At 42.5% G+C, this 23,474-nt stretch overlaps 5 protein-coding genes across 6 annotated transcripts in view; 2 read left to right on the top strand and 3 right to left on the bottom strand.

Moving 5' to 3' along the window:
• The window catches only part of LOC139924867 (uncharacterized), a 143,252-nt gene that overhangs the window by 64,368 nt on the left and 55,410 nt on the right, over window positions 1-23,474 (top strand). The gene's annotated exons all lie outside the window — the stretch shown is intronic.
• On the bottom strand, window positions 871-14,288 carry LOC139924853 (rho GDP-dissociation inhibitor 1-like). Its single transcript, XM_071916049.2, has 6 exons — window positions 14,197-14,288; window positions 9,746-9,934; window positions 8,316-8,399; window positions 4,719-4,795; window positions 3,661-3,724; window positions 871-3,072 (listed from the first exon to the last, which is right to left on the bottom strand). The coding sequence occupies exons 2-6, from the start codon at window positions 9,930-9,932 to the stop codon at window positions 2,873-2,875; spliced, it is 612 nt and encodes a 203-aa protein (XP_071772150.1). The 5' UTR covers window positions 9,933-9,934; window positions 14,197-14,288; the 3' UTR covers window positions 871-2,872.
• On the bottom strand, window positions 15,087-18,551 carry LOC139924849 (THO complex subunit 4-like). Of its 2 annotated transcripts, none has more exons than XM_071916045.2 (6): window positions 18,217-18,551; window positions 17,013-17,180; window positions 16,765-16,912; window positions 16,508-16,574; window positions 15,691-15,865; window positions 15,087-15,601 (listed from the first exon to the last, which is right to left on the bottom strand). In XM_071916045.2, the coding sequence occupies exons 1-6, from the start codon at window positions 18,436-18,438 to the stop codon at window positions 15,587-15,589; spliced, it is 795 nt and encodes a 264-aa protein (XP_071772146.1). In that variant the 5' UTR covers window positions 18,439-18,551; the 3' UTR covers window positions 15,087-15,586. The 2 variants fall into 2 exon arrangements, with proteins under 2 accessions (XP_071772146.1, XP_071772145.1); XM_071916044.2 differs by having other exon boundaries at window positions 15,691-15,868; window positions 18,217-18,549.
• anapc11 (APC11 anaphase promoting complex subunit 11 homolog (yeast)) lies at window positions 19,367-20,859 on the top strand. The gene is made up of 3 exons (XM_071916073.2): window positions 19,367-19,537; window positions 19,738-19,857; window positions 20,396-20,859. Exons 2-3 carry the CDS (start codon window positions 19,749-19,751, stop codon window positions 20,539-20,541), a joined length of 255 nt encoding a protein of 84 aa, XP_071772174.1. The 5' UTR covers window positions 19,367-19,537; window positions 19,738-19,748; the 3' UTR covers window positions 20,542-20,859.
• On the bottom strand, window positions 21,081-23,340 carry ppp1r27b (protein phosphatase 1, regulatory subunit 27b). Its single transcript, XM_071916078.2, has 3 exons — window positions 22,917-23,340; window positions 22,601-22,751; window positions 21,081-22,123 (listed from the first exon to the last, which is right to left on the bottom strand). The coding sequence occupies exons 1-3, from the start codon at window positions 23,149-23,151 to the stop codon at window positions 22,000-22,002; spliced, it is 510 nt and encodes a 169-aa protein (XP_071772179.1). The 5' UTR covers window positions 23,152-23,340; the 3' UTR covers window positions 21,081-21,999.

The following is a 23,474-nucleotide window of genomic DNA, read 5'->3' as shown; positions in this document are numbered from 1 at the left end:
TAACAGTGGAGATAGACAGGTAAGATTGGGAGAGAGAGGATGATGACATGAGACAAAGGTCCCAGGCTGGATCCAAACCCAGGACATTGTAGTTGTGGTACAGGCCTTAGCCAACTGAGCCACCAGGACACTTCTCACTCCAACCTTATTTATCCATGTTGGAAAACTTTTACTACCTGATGTTCATCTGTCAACACTTAAAAAACTGACTCTATCCTCAAAGAACTATTTTTGTGAGTAAAGATCTTAAGATGACTCATGACACCATGCTGCCAGACAAATTTAAAGGCCTATACCGGCACATGGGAAACCTTTTATATTTTCATTCCGTTTTGTATTTGTGTTCATTTAATCAAATAGTTAAGGCATCCTAAAAAGATAAAGAATATGTCATATATCACATTTTCTGAAGCTCAGGCTACAAATGTGTTTTTCACTGAGCATAAGTTTTCTACAAAAAGAGATATATTAACTTTGACCTTACTTTTCTCTGTCAGGTATTAAAGAAACTGGATCTGACTGTCCAGATAAAATGTGTCAGGTCATATATCAAATTTATCTCAGAGTTGAGGCACTATAATGTCTGAAAATATCTGATTCAGACTGTTTGGAACAGCAGTGAAAAAAATCAGGTCTGATTTGTATGGTCAAAAATAGGATGTTTTGAGAGTGCAGAAATCTAGTATGCAAAGATTTCAAAACATCTAATCAAAAAAATCAAAAATCTGAAAGATGAATCACTTATTAACACTACACCCTTATTTGTCCAGGTAACGGGCCTTAGTGTGCTTTAAGATCAGTGGTATGTTTTTGATGGCCAGTCCTAGGTGAAAAAATGACTTGTTTGCAAAAGGTTACGATGTTACAGGCCAAGTTGAGCAAAATCTTTATTGACCGAGAAGAGCAATCACAAATGATGATCGAATATACAACCCCACCAGCATGCCAGCGTTTTCATAGAAACTGTACAATGTGAAGGAATGTATGGAGCAGGACTACATAATTTTCAGAAAAAAAAATCGAAAAAAAAAACATGTTTTACATCCATATGTTCTGGTACAGTACAAGTTGATTTGAATTTTTATTTTCCTGGTCAATTGCATTTTAAAATCCTATTTCATATACAGTAATGAGCATGCATTTCTGGTAACGTCATCCAATCTACGCAAACTTGACCATTCATTGACGTTTTTTTTTCTGTTTTCGGGAGAATCGTTGGGTAAAAGGCAAAGGCCCGGCCAGAGGCGGCGACCACGGCTGTCTAACTCTCTCTGCGCTCCCAGCTGTGAGCCCAGGCACCACCAGGGTCTCCAGCAGCAGACGGTGCCTGGCTCTGCCTCCTCTGCTCAACACCTGTCATGTCCTGACTGGCTGCAGCCTAGGAGCCGCAAAGCGATCTGAGTGCGTTGGGGGGGGGGTTGTAAGGGAATCTGACATGGGGAACGATGTACATTAAGGCAAAGGAAAAAAACAAAATTTGTCATATTCATAGCTGTGTTTTTTTCCCCCCACGCGACCATGGTGAGCGATAAGGCCTCATGGCTAAAAAGGAACAAGAGTGGCAAGATTTTTTATTTTTTTTTAATACTGATTTAAGTGGCTTGCTGGGTTTGGGCACTGGTATTTCTTGTCAGTGGTACGATCCAATTCTTAACATTCAAATCATTTTCCAAGAGGTGTTTATTTTGGGGGCGGTGGATGTGTGCACACAGCAGCATGTGAGTAACCTGTATAAACAGCCTCCACTACAATAAGGGCTACAGATGGTTATTGGTTGGAGTAAAAGTAAAGCCCTTGATATACAGACTACCTGATAGCAAGCACTGCTTCGTACACACAAGGCATGCAAATTCAGTAGAGCTCCTCCTTTTCCCCCAGCAGCTGAATTAGGATAAGCTAAATATTGGTGAATAAAACAATTCCCCCCCCCCTCCATTCAATATATAAGGCAGCCAGGGGGGAATCGCACCCCTGCTTTTGTCACCGTTACATTTTTCACTCCCTTGTTCACTTTGGCCCCAATCCCCGTTTGAGGAGGAGTGGGTGAATACATTTAAGGAGGGGAAGGAGGCGCCATAGAGCAGCTCTGAATTAAGTGTTTCACAAGGCAGGTATCGGTAATTATATCAAAAGACAGCAAGCAAGTAGGCAAGCAAAGGAATGCTATGGCAGGGGGGAGGGGGGGGGGAGCAAGATGGACGCGGTGGGGTCTGCAATGACCACAAAAGCTGATTAATATTAACAGTGATGTGAATACAGTCACATTACACAACCATTAATACAATTATATAAAAAAAGGCAAACAAAAGTTGATTGTACAGTTGCTTTTCCACATGTACTTCTTACTGAGAGAGGAAGACACCATTTTGGAGAGGTGGAAGGCGGGGTTAATCTCTTCAAGCAGCAAAAAACCTTAAAAAACAACCAAAAAGAGGAGGGTCGGGGTGTGTGGAAGTAAGGTGCTACATAGCACAGCTCATCGGGGGGGGGGGGGGGGGGGGGGGGGGGGGTGTTGTGTGGGGTTGGCAAGGTGGGTGACAGTGAACGGAGGCGGCTCTTGTGCAACCGGTGAAATGTTAGGAAGGGAGGTGATGGACGGACAGGGGAACTGCTGCTGCTACTGCTGCTGCTGCTGCTACTGATGCCGACAGAGAAGTGGGAAGGAGGCCGGGATGTAAGACAGCCAGGTGGGAACTAAGGCATGAGGATGGAATGCACAAACAAATTAAAAACAAACAAGGCAGAAATGGTGGACACGGGGCGGGGGGTATGGGGGGGGCGGGGGCGGGTGAGGAGGAGGAGGAGTGTGTGGGGGGGGGGGGGGTCGGCCGGGGGGCGTCGTTTCCCTCCCTCCCCCCCTCAAAGGCCTCTTTTAGTCTTTCCAGTCTTTCTTGATGTTGAGGTTCCACTCCCAGGAGAGGTGGTCGTGCTTGTCGTCGTCAGTAAACTTGGACTTGATGTTGTAGGTGCCGCGGGTCAGCATGCCCTTGGGAGCCTCCTCCAGCGAGGTCAGGAAGTCGTAATCGGCCTGCCGGGGCCCGTAGCTGCCGACCATGTAGTCCGATTTGTCAACTGTCACCAACGAAGAAAACAAACTGTGGTCAGACTGAGACAGGAGGGGTGATCTGTTTTGCACCTTGTGTTCTCTTGTAATTCTGTTATCGAATCCAGTTGCATTGTTTGTTTGCTGCAATGTCTTTTTTATATTTGTGGTTTCTGTCTTTTGTTGGAGGCAGGATATTTTTATAAACCCCTTGAGCTTTTTTTTTTTTTATCTCACCTGCACAGATTAGTCATTTGTCATCTCTTTTTTCTGTGTTTTATCATTATTATTTTTTACTTCATTGGTATGTTTCATCAGTGTTGCAAAGAAACTAAACTGATAAACCAGGCGGGTTTGGACACTTTGCCTGACAGGATGGTATGAAAAAGTCTTGTCATATCAACTATTTGCGCATGGTCAATTGATACTCCTATTACATTGCACCACTTTTTGGCAGCAAGATCTTTCCTAAGTAGGAAACCTATCTGGGAACAAAGATAATCATTTGATGTGAAATCATAAGAGTGTTGCAAGTAAGAACTGACAGTGTTTGTGCATCATCATCACAACTGGACAAAAGCCCAGACAAGGCAACAGAGTACAAATTGTTCACTCACTCCTCACTCCTTTCCTGAATGTCTGCTGCACATATTTCAGACCCGAAACAATCTCCCTGTTTACCTGAAGAAACACAAACATTGTTATAGACATTTGCTATTTTTGGGTGAGCACCAGAGTCATAAATTTATGGGGGGGTTGCTGCAAAAATGTCCTTTAAAGTACATAAAATGCGGGTGAATTGAAAATGAGGTCGCAAATAATGCCCCCGACAATTAGGAGTACTCTGTTTTGCATTTCGTTCATTTTTTTTTATTGAGCTGTCAAATATTCATGCGTGAAAACGACTAATGTTCCCCGTGAGCCACCGTAGGGGATTCATGGGAGCCTATTACTGGGGGATTCCTTCCAGTGCATTCTGGGTGAGAAAAATGAAGCCGGTTTTTATTCAGAAAGCAACCGAGTCCGCAGCCTGAAGCAGGAGAAAATATTGGCACCACGCAGCCAGTAGAAGAAGAAAATACCAACATAAAAAAACTATCTTGTAAAAAAAAAAAAAAACACTCAACAATCAAGGGGTGGAAGATGGACTGGTTGGGGACAGAAAGTAAAATAAGTAAGTAAACGTCAAATCAAAAAATGTTTATTTACCAATATGCAATGCAAATGTCTTATTTCATTGTTCAATAAAACTGCCACTGAAAAGGACCAAAATGCCCTGAAAGTACTATCTGTATCTTACAGCTTTTGTTCACACTTTCAATTCAATTTTACTAGTGAAATTCCCAGGAATTTGAAGGGGGAAGTTGCCGGATCAACTTTTCTGGAATATTGACTCCGGCTCTCGTTCACACATGACCCTGAAGCGGGAAATTTCCAGAAGATTTCTGGGTGAAGCTGCATGTGTGAAAGGGGCTATAGAAAAGTATGGAAAGTTTACTTTTTAAATATAGTTTTCTGGGATTGTCTGTGACTGATGAACACGTTGGAACAACAGCCTTTTCATTACTGCACCCAACGGCAAGAACAGATTCCATGGAAACAATGATTTTCTTTTAGATTATTTCAGGCGGATAGGACAACTTCTTCCATGCACAGAGCTGTGAGCCACTCTCACCTTAAAGCTGATCTTTATTTTGTACTCAACCCCCTCCTTCAGGATAAAGGACTCCTTCTTAATGCTCTCCAGGTCTCCTGTTAGAAACCACAAGGAAAGAACAAATCACATAGATTATCACTATTCAGCTCATTCACAGTCTACCCCCTCCCCTCTTACTCACACGCACATGCGCGCACACACACACACACACACACAGTATTACTAGTTTCAGGGTTGCAGACAGTGCTATCTGTGTCAAAGCGGTGCGATCATTAGGATTACCAAATACAAGGATGCCGAGTCAATACTCGTTTCCTTGTGGAGAACGTTCTTCCCAAGTCGTCTTGGAGAGAATAAACTTCTCAAAAACGCGAGCACAGAGATGCGTCTTTACAGTTTGAGATGTGCTTGACATCGCGCCATCAATTAAAGACACCCAGTGTTCATTTTCCTACTGGCTATGTACTATAGACTGTAACGTTTTTTGGATGCAATGAATCTTGGGGCTTCCCATTCGTTCTCATGGGGCAAGTCACCATTTGATGCATCCTCTGTCGGCAAATGTTTCTGGAATCGTACTTTGGCCATCAGATATTACTTCAAATGCGTCACAGAGGACACAAGAACACACACTGAGAAAGACCTGGTGGATTAAGAGTCCCAAATATATGTCCAACGAGCTCCAACCATGTTTTGGGAGGGATTTGGTGCTGGACAGTAGAGGACAATAGTTAAACAAAGCTATTTTACCTGGGCACTTCATATAGACGACCCAAAGTAAGACACTGGAGCACTCGGTCAAGTCTGCACGTTTATTCCAGGAGGGTGACTGACATTTCGACTAAGCGTCTAACCATCCCCTGGAATAAACGTGCGGACTTGAACGAGTGCTCCAGTGTCTTACTTTGGGCCATCTATATGAAGTGCCCAAGTAGAAGTGCTTTGTTAGACCTTAGGTAGTGTCAGCCATGGGGAACAGGAAAGCCTGCCATCAGCGCTGGGGGCCATTATCACATCGCTCAGCAGTGACCGCGCCTTACTGGGAGGCTTAATTAAGACCACGTACTCATACACAGGATTAATTAACACTACACGCAATGCTGCCACATGCACAATAATACGATAACGATAATTACCTCCTTGTTTGTTTCCACCTATCATATTTACATCACTCCTCCAATTCTATCACCCTATACAACACAGCGAGACGCCGTGAAATAGTTCCCAGGCCTTTAAAAACAGGCGTCTGATTAGAGCATTAGCTTCCAGCATGTTTCTGCTGAGCTGAGCATGTGCTCTACTGTTCCTTGGGGTCCTATTCTCAAACTAGTGTCGGGGCTTCATGGCCACAATAATCCAATATGAGAGGGGGTGGGTGGGTGGGTGGGGGCTTGTTATAGCTGCATTGATTCCTTTACTGGAACTGATCTGCCTCACTGACTAAGCAGGGTTTGTCTGACTCACCCTCAGACCGGCTTTTACTGTTGCTTCACATTCTCCTTACAGACGCATTTCGATCCGAAAAACAACACAAACAAAAAAGATCTGATGTCAATGGTTTTCATCTTCTGCTTGAGTTCCAGAAATATGTGGGGATACAATTGCTGTTTTATATACACATCTGTTTTGCATTAAAAGTTAACTAATTCAGTCTTTTAGTGAACCTTCATTACTAGTATTGGCTGTATGGCAAAACAGATGCGTCATTCAGGTTTAGACTGATACATTGATTTGTCAATATCTGGCCAATATTGACCTCTTACGAAATATAAGAGGATATTGGGCAGTCAGCATCGTCCACTGCCGACTGATGGAGGTTCCTCCCTGACCACAGCTACATAAAAAGTCTGTAAAACCTGAAATGAAATTTATTTATTGACTTTGCACATTTTACTTAATTTTCAATAATGTTTTTTGTAAATTAGTTCTTTATTGAAAAGGCCCCCACTACTGAATAAGTGTGGTGAGTCATCCTGCTTTAAAGGAGCTACTAACCCTAAAAGAATTTCATTAGTCTGGGTTTCAGTGGAGAGTTTTAGTCCTTTGTGTCCTATGATGGTCTAAATGTTGTTTTCAGAAGCTTTTCCACCTTGATAAGAATAAACTACAAGGGGAAACAGTGAATGCTTGTAAATTGTTGGCATGAAAATGGTCATATTTAAGGATATTGAACAAAATATCAGATATCGGCGACTTCAGTCTAAAATTATTGGCATTGGCCTTCAAAAAGCCATAATAGGCCGATCCCTAGTGTCTTAAGTGACCGAAATCAAACAGCACAAACCAAGACTGATGGTTGCCCTGAAGTACCATAAGAGAATTGTTCTTATATTACTTTACAGTGTGGGCAGTCCACCCTTATTAGTATTTTTTTCCACTGAAACTGAGAGGGATGCAGAGGAAGGGAGGCTCAGGAGAGAGGGTTCTGGCTGGATTCAAATCTAGGCCAGCTGAGAGATAAGCAGGTCCATAGTCAGAAGTCTTAACCATGACTCCATCACTGGGAACATCATACATATATTTTTAACAGCAGCTGGTACAAAAAAAGGAATTAAAGTGTATATACCTCTTATATATCTCTGTGGAGGCAATCAATCACTCAATATTGTTACAGCACGCTCAGCACAGATACAAACCTCCACAAAAGGATTTGCAAGTAGTGTTGGGTCTAAATCAAAATAAGCAAAGCCAGTATTGGGTCAGCAGTGATGCTATATTTGACTGGGCCAAATATAGTTACTAGCTTTTTGAAACAGGGTGTATAATGAGGAGAAAAATATCAGAGAAAGCATTTCTGTGTTGAAATGATATGAACAGAATCTGGTGGCAAAAGGTACTGTGGATTTTGGTTCTTTGACGTTGCCTGGGGTCTGGGCTTGAGCGATGTCCAGAACTTCATATCACGATGCTGTCCCGCAATAATATCGTGATATACAATATTTGTACACAATATATATACATATTTATTGTATTTTATCTTATTTCTTCTAAGTCACATCAAGACTATTCCAGACTATTAATAATAATAAGAATAATTCTTATTCTTATTATTGTTAATAGCCTAGAAATTTGATGTTACTATTCAAACAAAAACAATGGCCATTTGGTGTAATTTGCTCATTCCTGCCATTTCCAGGAAAATGGGCTGACCACTTGAAATAAAATGACAATTTTTTCATCACAACTATGATTATATTTGTTTTTTACTATCACTAGTAGATTATAGGTTTATAGGTTTACATGTTTGCACACTTGTGATCTAAGCAACACATGGTGCCTGGGTTGGGTGGGGTGGGGGTGGGGATATTCAATACTGCGGAAAATATCGTGACATTTCGTGAAATATTGCAATGTCGGCCAAGGCCTACTGGGGTCTCAATTCAACTATGAACATTTGGATCCATCAGTGTGCATATAATATGACTTCCATTAGTCTGTCTGCATACGTACTTCTTAATTTACAATGTAAGCCTAGATGCCGCTGTGCTGGCCTCTATCAAAGTTCTGCCAACTACAGACGGCGTATATTCAGGTCAGCACATCTCCGCCCTGCACATCTCCGCCCTGCTGAGACATCTGTCTCAGCAGGGCGAACCGGCCCAAACAGGGACTCACCTTGCAGGTCCAAAGTCAGGGGGGTTGGGGAGCTTTCACAGACCAGAGTCAGCCGGGTCACCTGGACATTGGGAATATTGGGATCTGGGACAGAATCAGAGGAACAGAGTAGTCAGTATGGACGACCAACACAGGTTCTTACACATTTTCAGCTCCATACTTTCCCAGATCTCAGTCTCATTGCAGATTTGCTGCTCATTGTTAAACCACCGTTGACTGTGGGCTAATATTATTACAGACACTTAGTGCTGAACAGAGTCTCTCTCAGGGGAAAGCAATTTGCAGTACGGTGGTGAATTTCCAGACTTATTCCAAACAATCATAATTTTTTGTGTGTTTTTCAATACTTTGCATCGTTTTCCACACATTGCAGGCCTTTGAAGGATCCCCAAATTGTGATAAAGTCGCATCCAGTTCACACCAATTATATTATCCATCATTTTTTGTGCATTCCTATTTGTCAGAGAAATCATAACAGCTTATCATAGTGTGAGGAAGGCAAATAAAACACAAAACAATGCCTTCAAGTACTATAAATGTAGAGGAATTTGTTGTGGTGACATCGGTGCAGACACATATTGACAGCGAGCATTTACAAGAGGATTGCACATCATGTCTAATCTGTAGCAAGCAGCTGTCCAAATGCACGGCCTCAGGAGAGCTGAAATCAGGACAGCTCTTCTGTAGTTGGGACAGCCTCTGCATTAATTAGACACTAGTTTATTCTCAGTCTCAAGGAACTAGCCTTTTCCCTCAGCTGGAGAACAGCATATTGATTATCAGGCATTCAACACAAGAAAATATTTGGACACAGGTGACCACAAATGCATTATAGCTCTTACAGCTAATGTTGTGGCCTAGCCGGACGTCAAGCTCAATCTCAGTTGAAAATAAATTATGTCTTTGACATCACTGACAGCATGTCATATGGTGTAATAATACACCAGACTTTTCCCCTCTTTCCCAGCTCCTCTGTGAGTGTAACTTTGTCAAAATACAAATGCTGTGACACAAGTAAGCCTCCCATTACTTCACAGACAGTCTGATTAATTTATTCATCACGCTACTTACAACATCGCTTTCATTGCAACTGATACCTTGGCTGTGCTACTCTTGTCGCTGGTACAGGTAGCATCCTTTCCAACTCATTAGCACAGCTGGGACGTTCTGTCAAAAAAAGTCATTACCTGCCCCTTACCTGTCAACACTGCAGTTTTTTCCTGAGTTTGCTTTCTTTGCATGAGACTTTGGGCTAGGAGCAAGCTGAAAGCTGCTAGTGGATTTAGGATTTATGCAGCTATGCTACTCAAAGCGAGACAACCATCTATTTCACCACCTCCAATTTTCTGTCTCTCTGTCAAACTGTCTTTCTTTTCTCCCGCTCTCTCCCTCTCTCACACACACACACACACACACAAACATTGCATTACCAACTTCAGCAGCGCCAGCGCCAAGCAGGGCTTCTTTGTACTTGCGTAGGCTCTCATCATCCTTGTCCAGTTCGTGGATCTCTTGCAGGGTCTTTTGAGCTGGTGGCTTGTAGTCCACCGCTTCGCTCTCCTCGTTTTCTGCGGCGATGGCTGCTAGCTGCTCTGGAGTCACGTCGTCCTCAGCCATGTCTGGAGGAGAAGAGAGCGAGAGCAAGGAAAAAAAGAGAGAGGGAGAAACAGCATGAGGGGAAGAAAGAGAGAGCAGGTAAGGTAGAGGTAGAAATGAAGGGAGAGAAAAGAGATGTATGGCATTTTAAGGTTATGCCTGGAATCATATCATATTAAACTGATCCTCTCTTCTCTGGCCTTACGTCTTTAAAATACGGCATAACAAACCGCGGAACTGATTCAAATGAAAGAAGAGAAAAAACAAGTAGAAAGAAAACAAGGATTTTCAAAAGCACCGTATTCAATTCTTCCTGTATTTCTAATATGCACTTGCCTCTTGGGGAAGAGGTTGTAAAACGCCAGACAAATAGATGACCACCACAGTAAAGCCAGTGAGGAACGCTGATGTAACGTGTCCAGACTGTTGGAGCTGTAGCCAGGTACCTCGATTTAGCTGCTCTGGTCTGTACAACTGCGAGGTCCTAGTGTTGATAAGGTGGCAGCAGCAGGTCTCCTTGTCTTCTTATAAGGCTGCTGATGACCTAACTGGCTGCTGCGTGATATCATCTGAGCACACTTCTCTGAAATAGCATCACTACCGCTTAGGACTCTGGGAGCCACGAATGAGGTCATGTGTCACATGACACAATGCCGCTCCCTACGGGGGCGTGGCCGTTCACAGGCCCAGGCGTTATTGAGGTCAGAGGAGCAAACACTATGTTTCTTTGGCACAGGAAATTAGCCTAGAGGGGGATGCTTTCAAAAAAAGAAGGGGAAAAATGGATCGATCAAACAGTCAGGACCCTCAGAGCCATTACTCTGTAGAGGGGCTTCTGCTTGATTTCTGAAAACACGCTCACACCAATGTTTAATGAATGGCTTTGAAGCTGAGGTAATACAATACATTTTTCTCTGTTCTTTGTTCAACTGCATACCTGAGTGATTTTCAGGGTGAGAGATGCCATTTTGTTAAGAAAAAAACTGGAGCAGAAGCAAAAGATTACTTGGAATCAAATTCACTTCTAGATAAGGAAGTCATGCCGTCCAGGAAATGAGGAGTCAGGAGGAAAAAATATCAACAAGTGGTACAGTGACTAACTTAATGCTGAACTGAGGGGTTTTAGTTTTGTTTGACTGCAAATAACCTTGTTTGTTCCTTCTGTATATCACTTTAGTAGAGTCATCCCCTTCCAGGGGGGTTTGTGTTGGAAAAAAAATGTCTCTCCTGAAACACGACGACTTAACAAAAGCAGGAAGGGCTTTGTTTATGCCAAAAGACTTGACATTCCCATTAAGGCCATCCCACCCGCAGTACTTCAGACTGGCCCAACAGGCCCTGAATCCCATGTTAAGACACTGATACGCTACAGAAATTTGGATCATTATGATTTTTGTCCACAGCTAAAAGATAAATACTTCTGCACTGAATTGATGTTGATAATCTGGCTTTATGCACCAAGTTTAGCCATTTTCATAATTAAAGAAAATAATTTAAAAAAAAAGAATTAAAAAAACAAAAAAACAAAGCATGTTTATCCCTGCTAATCCAAGAGAAACCTAAAAGGTGGCTCTGTGTACAACATTAATTTGCTGTAATTGGGTAAAAAACAGCAGAGTGAATTAATGGCGTAGACTTTCTTCGGACATTTGCAATGAGTCTACTTGTTATGAAGCTAATCCTTCACTGTAGTTCACTGTAGTGTACCAAATTGGCAGCTATTCAGTTGGTCTGAACAAATGGCGCTGTATAACTTGGAAAGGACCTGTGTGAGACTAGCAGATGAACCAAGAATCCACACAGTACAATAAACTACACATAATTATAAAATCTAATTTCCCCTTAGTCCACACTGAGTCTTTCTCTGCCCTTGATTAGGGTTGAGTTTACATAAGTAACAACAACGACCATTGAGGGGTTTGAATGCCTTAAGCAGCCACCCTGAACCAGAATAGTACAGATGATAAGACTGTTTTAGGGCACTAAAGATAAGGGTTCACAAATTTAGTTCCCACATTTAATAATTACAGAGCATTGCAGATTTCGCAATACTAAAACATTTCATTTTGAATGTCCGCTGCAGTTGAAAATAGTCAAGATGTTGACAAAGAATGCAAAAAGTGGTCTTCAGGTCATTAAGACTAATAATCGGGATAAACGATCATGATCACAATGTCTGGAAAAATAATCAATATGACAATTTCAGCAGTAATCAAGCCGCCCTGCTACAGAGAACGGGCTCCTCCACCTAGCTTGAGGTAAGATTTTTTTTTAAGCATACTTCTGCCCTGAGTCTCTCCCCTGACTTGCCCCAACTAGCAGCCGTCAGTGGAATGTCTGTGAGCTTCAAGGAGCGAACTCCGCAGACGGAGAGGAACTCGGGTCTGCAGTCGTAAACGTGCCTGAGCATGGGGCCGCAGATCTGCTCAGGCTTACTTTTTTTTTTTTTTGACTGCTCCACCATCACACACACTCCATCTTAGAAAATAAATTCTGGCATCTGAATTAATTAATGACTGGTGACTTCAGAGAGAGCACTGGGGTCTCATTTGTAAAACGGTCTTACGCATAAATTTAAAGTCAGTCTGTTACAAAGATTTTATGTGATATATCAAAACCTACTTATCATAATCTAAGAGGGTACAAATGATATAGATACAATTTCCTACTAGGAATTCAAAGAGGGTTTTTCATTAACGAGGTCCCTGGTACCTTGGGGAAATAAGAGTGCTACTTCAAATATCATCATTCAACTTTTCTGCAATTGAATACATAGACCCAGCATTGAGGGAACAGGGTCTAGACTCATTTTATTTAACATTCCTTTGATCCCAAAATGTGTTCCACTGTTTTAGATTACTAAATTTGATAGTCCACAACAGATAAAATTTAGATCAAGGCTGCAGGAGAGGTGGGGGGGCTTCAGAGTGAATGCATTATGTAACCACTGGCATTAAATCCAATCTGGCACTGTGGCTAAACATTAGAGGTTCCTCTTCCTTTCTCTTTAGGGAAAGGACTTCCTTTATCCCTGTATAGTAGCTAGGCCTGCAGGAGCAAGATGTTGGGTTTTATCAGTCATGCTTGTTGTGATTTTTTCGTTGTTGACACACGACTAGTCAATTTCTAATGGGAGATATGTTTCCCCCTTCGTTCTTGATCATATACATAAGTTGTGCTTTATTTTAAAAATCCAGAGTAGTTCAAAAAGGCAGGATTTGACTGAGGGTTTGCCAAATTAATATCAGCATTCTCATTCTGTGCTCTGTCTCTGCCAAACGTCAATGCAAGACCATTATGAAATCTCAAGAATGCAATGGGCTGAAGTTTGAGAGGACCACCCCACCCAACTACAGAGGGTGATGAAGCCTTCAACTGCTCCATGAACAAGACAGGAAGCTAGAAACTTCAAATTCAGATTTACAGAGGAAGAGTAAACCCAAGTCTTATCGCTATGTTGAAATTGAATTCCTCTGTCAGGGTCATCAATCTCAATTTGAAACAAATAACAGACTGCAGGGTTACAGCACTACTGTGCAGTTTATACCGTCTTTACTAACCCCTACTGACTAGCTACAGCATTCAAATGTAAATTGTTACCGAATGATATGGAAAGCAGTGGATGAAGTCATCTACATAATATTGTCTGTTTAGATGGTGTAGATATTTATGCAATTTTTTTGTTTGCTGATAATAATAAGCGTTACCAAACACAGAATAAGCAACTTTCTTGGTCGGTTCTACTTGAAATCAGTCAAACAAACCAATGTTTCCTTTGAACAAATAAGCAATAATACACAAATTATGATAAGCCGTTTGTGCCCACTACTACATGCCACTGGCACTATGTCAGTCTACAAGTCTTTCAAGCCAAAATTGTTGCTAAGAGGCTAACCGCAGCTACCATTAAACAGACTGGCTTTTTACAGAAAAGGGTTCAGTTCTGTACACAGGAGAGTAACGATAGCTCACTGTTAGCTGCATTCACCTAGAAGTTAACAGACCTCAGTAGTTTAACTGGGGGTTAATCTGAACAAAGGGGCCGGTTAGCTTTTCTTGGCACCGACCGTGTAAATTTTACACAGGGTGGGACTGAGACCAGCCGTAGCCAACGGGCTAGTTGGCTTGCTCAGAACAATTCAGCCAAGCTAACTCTAGCTTGCAAGCTAACATCAGCTTGACAAGTTAACAGTAGGTGACAAAAGACAGGAATGTAAAGCTAATCAAAACGAATAAGCTGATTCTGAAATGGCGTTCTTCGGCTCTTGAAACAACCAAGGCTTACCTTTACAGTATATGCAGTAGTGATTTCAGGTGCCGCTACAATAAGTGCTGCTGTTGCTCTGCGCTGCTGTTGCTCTGCGCTGTGCAAGTATGGCGAACAAGGGACGGCGCCGCCCGCGCTGCACGCTTCCGGGAACAGTGCCGCGCACGCTGCATGCAGGTGACGTGCATGCTATGCGTGCGTACGTACGGTGCTGGTGTCGCGCGCCGCCGCCCTCAACATCACAGGTTCTGTTTTAGTGTCAGTTTATATCGATATTATATGCCTATGGACAATATATTATTTAGTTATCATGATAAATTAGTAGACGCAGGTCCCCAAATTATCTTAAAGGGAGTGTGATTTAGATTATAGGCGACAATAGCACGACAATTTTTGCTTCATCATTCATGCTCTCCATTATAGCTACAAGACCAACCTTGAACTCACTTTAGCCAAGGAATGGTGAGTGCCACACCCAATTGACACCCATGATGATCAGTCTAGTGGTAAATTAAAGGTGGATAAACTATGGCCTCCAGTCAGTGATCATCATACAGCAAACAACCAATAAAAAGAAATATCACTTGTATCTTTAGAAGAATGTGCGTTTTCCCTCAAGCATAACGTCTATTCTATTACAAAGATTCATGGCTGAGCAAAAAAGTTGTCAAACCTTATGTTACTATGTAAAAAAGTTTACCTTCCATTATATCCATGGCAATGATGGTTTGTAGAAGCACTACTGACATTTGGTTACTGTGCCAAATAAGTGGAAATAAACAGAAGTATTCTTTTGGCAGAATACTGTTCTCCATTTGCAGCATTTGGTTTTACGACCAACATTCATCTTACATACCAGACATTGCCACAGTGAAGTATATAGGCACTGAATGAATAACACCACCAGATTACACAATATAATGTATTTAATACAGTTATGTGCAAAAGCCTTTGAAAATACCAACAATGCACTGCACTTCTGTAAATCAACTGTACAGCAACTAGTAACAGAACAGAGGTGCATTAACTCTGCACACAATTCACTTTGCATTAAAATAGTCTTGTAAAGATTAATTTAGTCATTCTTTCCATGATACAAAATGACAAAACAGTAGATTGTAGGTTTAATGCAATTGTTTGCACATTGAGAAAAGAGCATGGGAGCTGGTGAGCTAGAAAAAAAACAACAAAAAACTGTCAAATCATACAACTGTCCTACAAAAAACATAAGGTACAAAAAGTATTGGAAAAATATTAAAATCATGAGATTTTAAAGGTCCATACATTAAAATGGCTTCAAAGAACAAGTGTAATAAAGTGTCCATTGTTTTGATCAACCAGTTTTAAAAAAACAAAAGAAAACAAAAGAATGATAGGACGCCTGCCCTGAAGGTCCCTGTGAGTGCCTTTAACTGGTGTCCATCTGAAATTTAAGGAGAGACAATCATCAATAATCTGTCATAATGACCAAAGCACACATGAAATTGATTATGTGCAACTCTGTGTACACACCTTGGAAATGTAAGCATCCAGCTGGGCGTCCAGCTCCTCTGCAGACAGCTGGGGTCTGTTTCCACCTCTTCCTCGGCCCCTGAAACCTCCGCCACCGCCGCCGCCGCCGCGCCTCGTTTCACTCCTTCCGAACTTGGGCCTCCCGATCCGGTCCCTGTCGAAGCCTCTGGTTGAACTGCTACAAGAACAAAAGAACATCAAGCATCTTTAAAATGGGACGCTATATTTATAAATACCCAAATATTTACTTTGATCTACTCCTACCTATGTATTGAGACTGTTCGTAACATCTGTAAGTAACATGTGTTAATTCAAAAATGTTAGTTTATCCATTTCTTTCCAATACTTCCCACAGTTAGCCCAACATGTTTAAATTGTCAGCAACATAAGTCTACACTTTCATTTTGCTTTTTATTTTATTCATTTATTTATTTTCATCATGTTCTGTAGACCCAACACTGTCCTTTTTAAGTTACTATGGTAGGATTAGATATGTTGAATTGTAAAAAATGTGCCAAAAAAAAAAAAGGTAAACTGAGACCAAGTCTTGCTGTGTTCTGGATTTTTGTGTGCCGCCATCCCATGTTCCACATGGTTCCATAAGTCTACACAACCTTGCAATTGTTTATAATCCATTGTATTGTCATTTTTATATTCTAGGTGTGTTTATATTCCTTTTCCCAACAGAATCCTATTACTTTTGCTGCTGTAATGGCCTAATTTACCCACATGGATCAATGCGGTCATCTTAAGTTGAGTGTATGAACTGGTTACATGGAGAATTGCACCAAGTATTACCACAAGGAGATTCACTCACCTTTGTGCAGGCGGTCTCCGCTGTGTGTCGACCTCTGAAGTCACTTGCTGGATTTTCATGGGGCGGCCTGAAAAGGGGGAAAATAATTTAGATTTGTGTTTTATTTTTTGAGAGAGAGGGAGAGAGAGGGAGAGAGGGAGGGAGAGAGGGAGAGAGAGAGAGAGAGAGAGAGAGAGAGAGAGAGAGAGAGAGAGAGAGAGCTGACATGACGAAGCACTCTGAAGGTATGGTGCTTTTTTAAGAAAGCAAAGCCTCACCGTCGAGTGGGACGTTGTCATACTGCTTCAGGGCTTTGAGCGCATCTGCCTTCTTTTCGAAGTGGACGTCAGCTGTTCCCTGACTGCGACCAGACCGGTCATAGTGCACAGCTGCTTTCTTTAAAGGTCCGAACTCTGCAAACAGCTCCTGGAGAACAACAGAGCATTGTGGGGATGTCAACAAAAGTTCAAAACACTTGAAACAAAATGGCAAAATGGATTACTGGTGTTTGGTGCCTGTGAATTACCTTGATATCGGCGTCAGAGACAGCAAAGTCGAGGTTGGAAACCAGCAGCTTGCCCCCAATCTCTATGCCTTTTGCTGTTCCTGAGCTTCCTCCTGTGCGTCCTGCTGTTCGTCCTCCAAAGCCCTCATCAAACATGTCGTGCTGCCATTTGTCTGGTAACTCTCTGGGCTGCAAAGAGCAACACAAAGAAAACAACACTGATGCTGGCTGCAGGTTCCATTTGTCCCGTCATTCAAAAAGTAGCATGGGGTGGACTGGTTTAGGTGTTACTTGACCACCAGTTCAGTTAAAGCACTGAACATGTCTGGTACATAGGCTACACAACAGGTTTAAATTAAAAGTATGATACTGAGGAAGAATGATGATAAAAGAACCAAATGTGAGTCCAGTAGACTTTGGTCTGACCACCATGGTAACTTGTCCCTGAAAAACAGACTTGGGCTCCACGGCAGGGGCAGCAGCATTCACATTTTCCATAGGAAGAGTCCATCAAAAATGGGGAAAAACAAAGTTGCCTTTCGCCAATGAAGGGGGGAAAAAATGCAAAAAATCCTGCTCCACTGAGGCGGCCATTACGAAGTTCATTACGATTTTACTTGAGTAGATGAGACGTGGTCAAGTCCTTCAAAAACAAAAATCTTCTGTGAGGGAATATCATTTTTGGCCCTGCACCCATTTTGAGAATCGCCATTTTGTTTACGGCTATATGCATCACCAGGTCCAGTATATAATAAAATAATTACTCAAACGGCTAAAAATGGCAGGTGATTTGGTGTCGACATGTTGTGGATCACGGGAGGAGATGGACACTCGACGGAGGGAGTGGATTAGACCGGTATGGAGGTGGTCGAGAGGCTTCATGGCTTCAACTGCTCTGAAACAAAGCAGAAAGCCGGGCGGCAGATGATCCTCTTCAAAACGGCGATCCACACGAGGCAGGACATCTCTTCAAATCTCTTCAGGAGCAGGAGCCAACACACATCTTAACATCTGCAACTACAGCCACCTCGGCCGAAAATCAACCCACGTCTTAAATGGCGACGTGTTTTCAGCGGTTAACTTGCAATCGTCGCTGGGACCTGAGGCGCACAAAGCCCCGGGTCCGTTATCATGCAACCACGACTGATAAGGAGACAAAATGGTATCGGTAATATGTAACATTCATTTCATTGCCATTTTCGTTCCCTCTGCTTCTCCTTCATACCCTGGTGTACGGCGCGGGTCTGCTGTTTCTGTCGCGGTTGAAACTCTGTCGGCTCCGTACAGGCCCCGATCCACCGGCCCGGCCTGAGTTTCCACTGCGGCCCGACGATCCTCTGCCGCGGCCTCCTCGATTTCCGCGACCGCCACCGCCGCCTCCGCCTCCGCCTCCTTTCTTGTTCATCTTGATGATGTCGTCCAAAGACATGCTCATCTTATCGGCCATGTCGGCACTTATTCTTTTAAACGTTAAAACGAAGTAAAAAATCTTAAGCGTTTCTTGAGTACAGCTAGTTGTTCAGCTCTCCATTGACGATGGACGGACGGCGGAAGTTCTTTAAATAGCACACGGAAGTGACGAAACCAACTTTCTCTACACCTTCCGTTTGAGAGCGTCAACTCACTGCCATCTACTGTCTGCTGGCGGCGTAACACACTGTTGTGAAGAAAACGTTATGGTCAACAAACATTTTATTTTTGATAAGTAATATATACAATTGTAATTATATTGTATTCGTCCGCCAAGCAATATAGTTCTTGAACAGCAGCTAAATAAAGTGGTTGCTAAGTAAAACATCAGTACTAGTATGAGAAATTCTAGACATTTGTAAATTTATTGTTGACTATATTTTGTTTTTTTTTATCCTATGTTATAAAAATGTTGGTTTTGATTGTCTTGAATATAATACAAGCAAGGAGAAACAAATGTATTTAATTAATTTTATTATATCAATGGCTTAAGTTCATATTCACAAATGACAATTTCTAATATTTTATAAGGATATTGAATAAAATACAAATACTACCTCATACTCAATCAATAAGAAAGCTGTGGAATTGATAAATATTTACCTTTCCTTTAAGGTTTTCCTATAACAGTGCTACTACTTTGTATGCATATACATTATAAAAAGTGGCGATTTTCGGATAGCGCATTCTTCTTCTTCTCCTCTTCCTCCTTCTGGTTTATATAGTACTTTTATAAAACAGTGTTTACAAAGTGCTTTGTGCAATAATTTAACATTAGCAAAATAAGCACCCAAAACATGCAGCAGATGGCAGTGCAGTAAAAGAATAGCGTGTAATCCTCTGATCGGCCCGCAGAGGGCAGCAACACGCTTAAGCGTCTCAGTCTGCCATAAAGTAAAAAGAAGAAGAAGAAGAAGCTCTGACCTGCAGGTTAGGTTGGCGGTGTTTTCTTGTGTTTCCCCCCTAAATACTTAACGTTAGCGAAGATGTCGTCAACACAGTTGAACAGAAAATGATTTCCAGTTTGCAAAGAAAAACCAGAATTCATCTTGCGGTGGATATCTAACCCACTAAAGGTAACGTTAACGTTTCAGAGAGACGTTAGACGCTGCTGACATTTAGTTAGCTAACGTTACCGGTTAGTGGCTAAGTTAATATCTTTCTGAATAGCTAAGTTACAATCACGCACTGAAAGTCAGCAGTTGTCACTAGCTTGCCAATCTAGCTAGCTGCTTTGACTCATTTAGGAGTGTTGTGTCCTTTCTGATCACATTAGGCACACGGGAAATGAAGGTAAAAGTGAAGCAGTGGAACGGAGTGGCATCCTGGCTGTGGGTGGCCAATGATGAAAACTGTGGGATCTGCAGGATGTCCTTCAATGGCTGCTGCCCCGACTGTGAGTAAACCCGAGCCAACCGGCCGTGGTCTCTGTAGTGTAGCTCACCACCCTGTAAACTAACAGGGGCATAGGTGGGAGCTTAAATATATGCACAGTGTGTTTTATAATCCACGTATCTACTGTATATTTTGTAGAATAATGGGTACAGGCTACTGGATGGACTCAGCAGGTATTGGGCCTCGTCCAACCTGATACCTACACACGTCTTACCCATGCTCAGTGTCTCCTACAGTATTATAATGCTGTTATTATATTGTTATACTTAATTATTATACTTCTAATATATTTTTACGTTTGTATTATGTCGTTATACTTTTATTTGTGGCTCCACTGCACATTGTTTTAGGGTTATATCTATTTGTTTTATACTGTTGTACCCTTGTTTTCTGTTTTCTATGCTTTAATTTTGTGAAGCACTTTGTCACTCACTGTTTTGAAATGTGCTGTACAAATTAAGGTTTGGAACGGCTGTCAAACACAATAACACCCTGGATATACTGTGGCTATTTGCTATAATGTTAAACTGTCATTCCAGGTAAGGTTCCAGGGGATGACTGTCCGCTGGTCTGGGGTCAGTGCTCCCACTGTTTCCACATGCACTGCATCCTCAAGTGGCTGAACTCCCAGCAGGTCCAGCAGCAGTGTCCCATGTGCCGACAGGAGTGGAAGTTCAAAGAATGAACTTAGAGAGGCAGCGCTGCTACACGCCTTACAGAGACTCAGAGAGGCTGCAGTTACAGTGGCCTATTCTTGCAGTTTTTTGCATTTTTGTATCAGTTGTATATAACCATATTTTTATGTTTTTGTACCCCTCCATCTGATCTAACATTTGCTAATCATTGTTGAGGTTGTATTCTGTCGACAGACGCAGTTATTGAGTGAATAAATCCTAAATCATTGTACTGAATGGCTGTTGCTTTGCATTGTAAGTGGGCGACGTCTTGCTTCGACAGTCTGGTTGATTACCCCAGAAACTGCCATTTCAGAGGTCATGAAGCAAACGACTTGAACTTCAAATGTGCTATTGAAATTCATTATGACTTTAATCCCTCTTGATGGGATTAACTACATTGCATTGTGTATCCTGCAATAATCCCCAAGAGGCACTTAGGTCAGATATTTCAACTGAAAGGAGTTTGGAGGTGTGGTTTCACATCGTCTTGGTACATTTGGCCATTGAAACTATGCACACCCGGGCATTTGTCAGCTTTTTGCAGAAACCAACACTTGCTTTAATTTCCTCATGTCTCACCTGTCTCTTTTAAAACCTTCTGAACATAGCCCAAATTGACGACTGGTCCAATTAACCAGCATTGATTTGATGCTGTAGCCCTTCTTTACTAAAGATTTGTTTCAGACAAATGATCAGTCTGTCTACCTTGAGTATTGGCAACTGAAAGTGAATCAGTGCAGTCCTTTCAACAGGTTTTTCGTTTCACATTGTGCAGGGAAGTGTGGAAATGGTAGACGAGCTGAAGGGTATTTTTGTTATAAACTTTATTTAGAAAAATAAGTATTAAAAGTGTTTGAGATATACAAACAAAGCCATTTAAATACAGTCAACTCGCTCTTAAACTGAGCAGGAAGCAAAAACTAAGATTTTACAAAATTCTCATTTTAGGCTTATAGCTGATCAACTGAAAACAGAAAATTGCTGCGTGGTAACAGGAGATTAAACACAAGTCTAATTTTTCTAACCGTGGTATACAGCAGTGGGCATGCTTTCAGAGGGGTGCAGATGATTTGGGCAGCAACAACAGTTTCAGGTTTCACAACATTCAGAAGCCCTCCTAATCCCACAGACATGCCAAAAATAAACATACACAACTGAAAATCTCCCAACTGGTTCTCTTAATTCACAATAGTATAAAAAGAAAAAGTACAAAAGCTTTATGTGCTGCACCAGCAAAGAAAAGGAAATCTGTGGCACTGGAGATTGACCAGCAAAAGTCCATTCCACTCTCAGGAGGCAGCCGCCCGATTCTGTCAGCCCTCCTGCTGAGTCCCTGACCTCCAGTCCAGTTCACAAATTCAGGATGTTGAATTGATTTGTCCTTTTCTGTCCGTTGCTGCAGAGCAGCTGGGGCGACTGGGAAGCAGCTTTCAGTAGAGTTTGTGGTTTAAAAAAGGCAGGTGAACTCAGTTGTCGTCAGCCAGCCCAAACAGGTCCAGCAGCTCCTTGTTCTCGGGGTCGATGAGGTCGGCCGGCTTCTCCCCACACTCGTTCTCAAGCTCGTGGTCGGCGCCCAGGGAGAGGAGGTAGCTGAAAGAAACAGAATATAACCTCGTTAAGTAAAAAGAGAGATCAAATGCCGCTGCTTGTGCTGAAATGAGCCACGTTGGCCAACATAAAGCGTGTTTCTGCCATGCTTCGGCGTCAGGAAGGTCAGCGGGGTGCAAGAATGCAGCAGATCTCGCAGCTTCTCTTTCCTCTGTGGCGTAGAAGGGCTTCCAGCCAATGTGTGATCGTGTGTTGGTGTGTTGGCCATGTAAGTGCCTGTCAACGTGTGAACATGTAGTGTGAGCTGCCTCCTACCGACTCCAGTGTGAGAGAAATCAGATGCGTCATCAGCAGCTGAGCTAAGGACATTTACAGGGATACTGCACCTGCATCGTCAGTACCAATGCCTCGGTTTCCCAAAAACTTTTCTACAAGCTTTTAGAGTGGGACGTGTAGAGCTTTGACCAGTCCAGTGACTTAACTGTTTTGTTAGTACGATTACACAGACTAGATGCTCACCGTGCAATGTCTGGGAAGCCGTCGCTGCAGGCCATGTGGAGAGGAGTCCATCCCTCCTCGTCCAGTTGGTGGATGTCTGCTCCGTACTTGACCAGCAGCTTCACACACTCCAGGTTCCCAGACAGGACGGCCTCATGGATGGCAGCCATGCCTGCAATGAGAAACACCATTAGGTCAATCTTGTAACTGCTCAGAAACACTTCATTGATGGAAATGATGATGATAAACCAATCAGTTGAAACTGAATTTCTAACTGCACAAACATTTCACATCCTGTCTGAAGATCAGTTACTTGAGTGATTTCTCGGTGCCTCACCTGAGTGGTAGATGGTGTCCAGACTGACTCTTCTGGTTCGCATGAAGCGTCCGATCCTCTCCAGCTCGCCCTGTCGCACGTAGTCCTGGAAGACGATGTCATTGGGGAAGTGGACGTTGCGGATTGGCTTCAGGGAGGCGGAGTTGTTGCAGGTGACTGGGCCCGGGACGCCACAGTCCTTGGAGTAAGCCTCAATTCCCATGGTCTGGGACATGGGGCACTGGTAGTACTTCATCCTGGTCAGATTTAGACTTTACTTTGTACTTGGTAGAAAAACTGGCCAATTCCAGCAATCTTCCTACAATAAGTTCAACTTCCTTCAACTCTTAAAACTCAAAGCAGAAGACTTTCTTAAATGAATAGTTGAGAGCTGAGTCTGTCCCCTTCAGAAAGATCAGTCAGTGTTTCCCTCTGTGCTTCTCTTGCTGTTCAGTGTGCATCAAGAGTGGAGCTTCTTGTCTGAAGGCCAGGGACCTTCGCGTAGACCTCTATATACTCTCTGCTGGGCTATTTTAGGACCAGACACCTCACAGATCCAGTGGCAGGAATTGGAGAATG

This window comes from Centroberyx gerrardi, chromosome 3, assembly GCF_048128805.1.
Source record: "Centroberyx gerrardi isolate f3 chromosome 3, fCenGer3.hap1.cur.20231027, whole genome shotgun sequence".
In the NCBI taxonomy this organism is placed as follows: Eukaryota; Metazoa; Chordata; class Actinopteri; order Beryciformes; family Berycidae; genus Centroberyx; species Centroberyx gerrardi.
Note: the sequence above shows the minus strand (reverse complement) of the source record. Positions and strands in the feature narration are given on the sequence as shown.

Bases quoted from the DNA above. Each gene is read 5' to 3' on its own strand.
- LOC139924853 (XM_071916049.2), bottom strand. From the start codon at position 9,932: ATGGCTGAGGACGACGTGACTCCAGAGCAGCTAGCAGCCATCGCCGCA. The intron at 8,400-9,745 runs GTAATGCAATGT...ATTCTGTCCCAG, and splicing joins CGCTGGCGCTGCTGAAGTTG to ATCCCAATATTCCCAATGTC. The intron at 3,725-4,718 runs GTGAGAGTGGCT...GTGTTTCTTCAG, and splicing joins AAATAAAGATCAGCTTTAAG to GTAAACAGGGAGATTGTTTC.
- LOC139924849 (XM_071916044.2), bottom strand. From the start codon at position 18,438: ATGGCCGATAAGATGAGCATGTCTTTGGACGACATCATCAAGATGAAC. The intron at 17,181-18,216 runs GTATGAAGGAGA...TGCTCTTTGCAG, and splicing joins GACCCGCGCCGTACACCAGG to CCCAGAGAGTTACCAGACAA. The intron at 16,575-16,764 runs GTGAGGCTTTGC...CCCCCTTTTCAG, and splicing joins TGACAACGTCCCACTCGACG to GCCGCCCCATGAAAATCCAG.
- anapc11 (XM_071916073.2), top strand. From the start codon at position 19,749: ATGAAGGTAAAAGTGAAGCAGTGGAACGGAGTGGCATCCTGGCTGTGG. The intron at 19,858-20,395 runs GTGAGTAAACCC...CTGTCATTCCAG, and splicing joins CAATGGCTGCTGCCCCGACT to GTAAGGTTCCAGGGGATGAC.
- ppp1r27b (XM_071916078.2), bottom strand. From the start codon at position 23,151: ATGAAGTACTACCAGTGCCCCATGTCCCAGACCATGGGAATTGAGGCT. The intron at 22,752-22,916 runs GTGAGGCACCGA...TTCTCATTGCAG, and splicing joins GGACACCATCTACCACTCAG to GCATGGCTGCCATCCATGAG. The intron at 22,124-22,600 runs GTGAGCATCTAG...TGTTTCTTTCAG, and splicing joins GGCTTCCCAGACATTGCACG to CTACCTCCTCTCCCTGGGCG.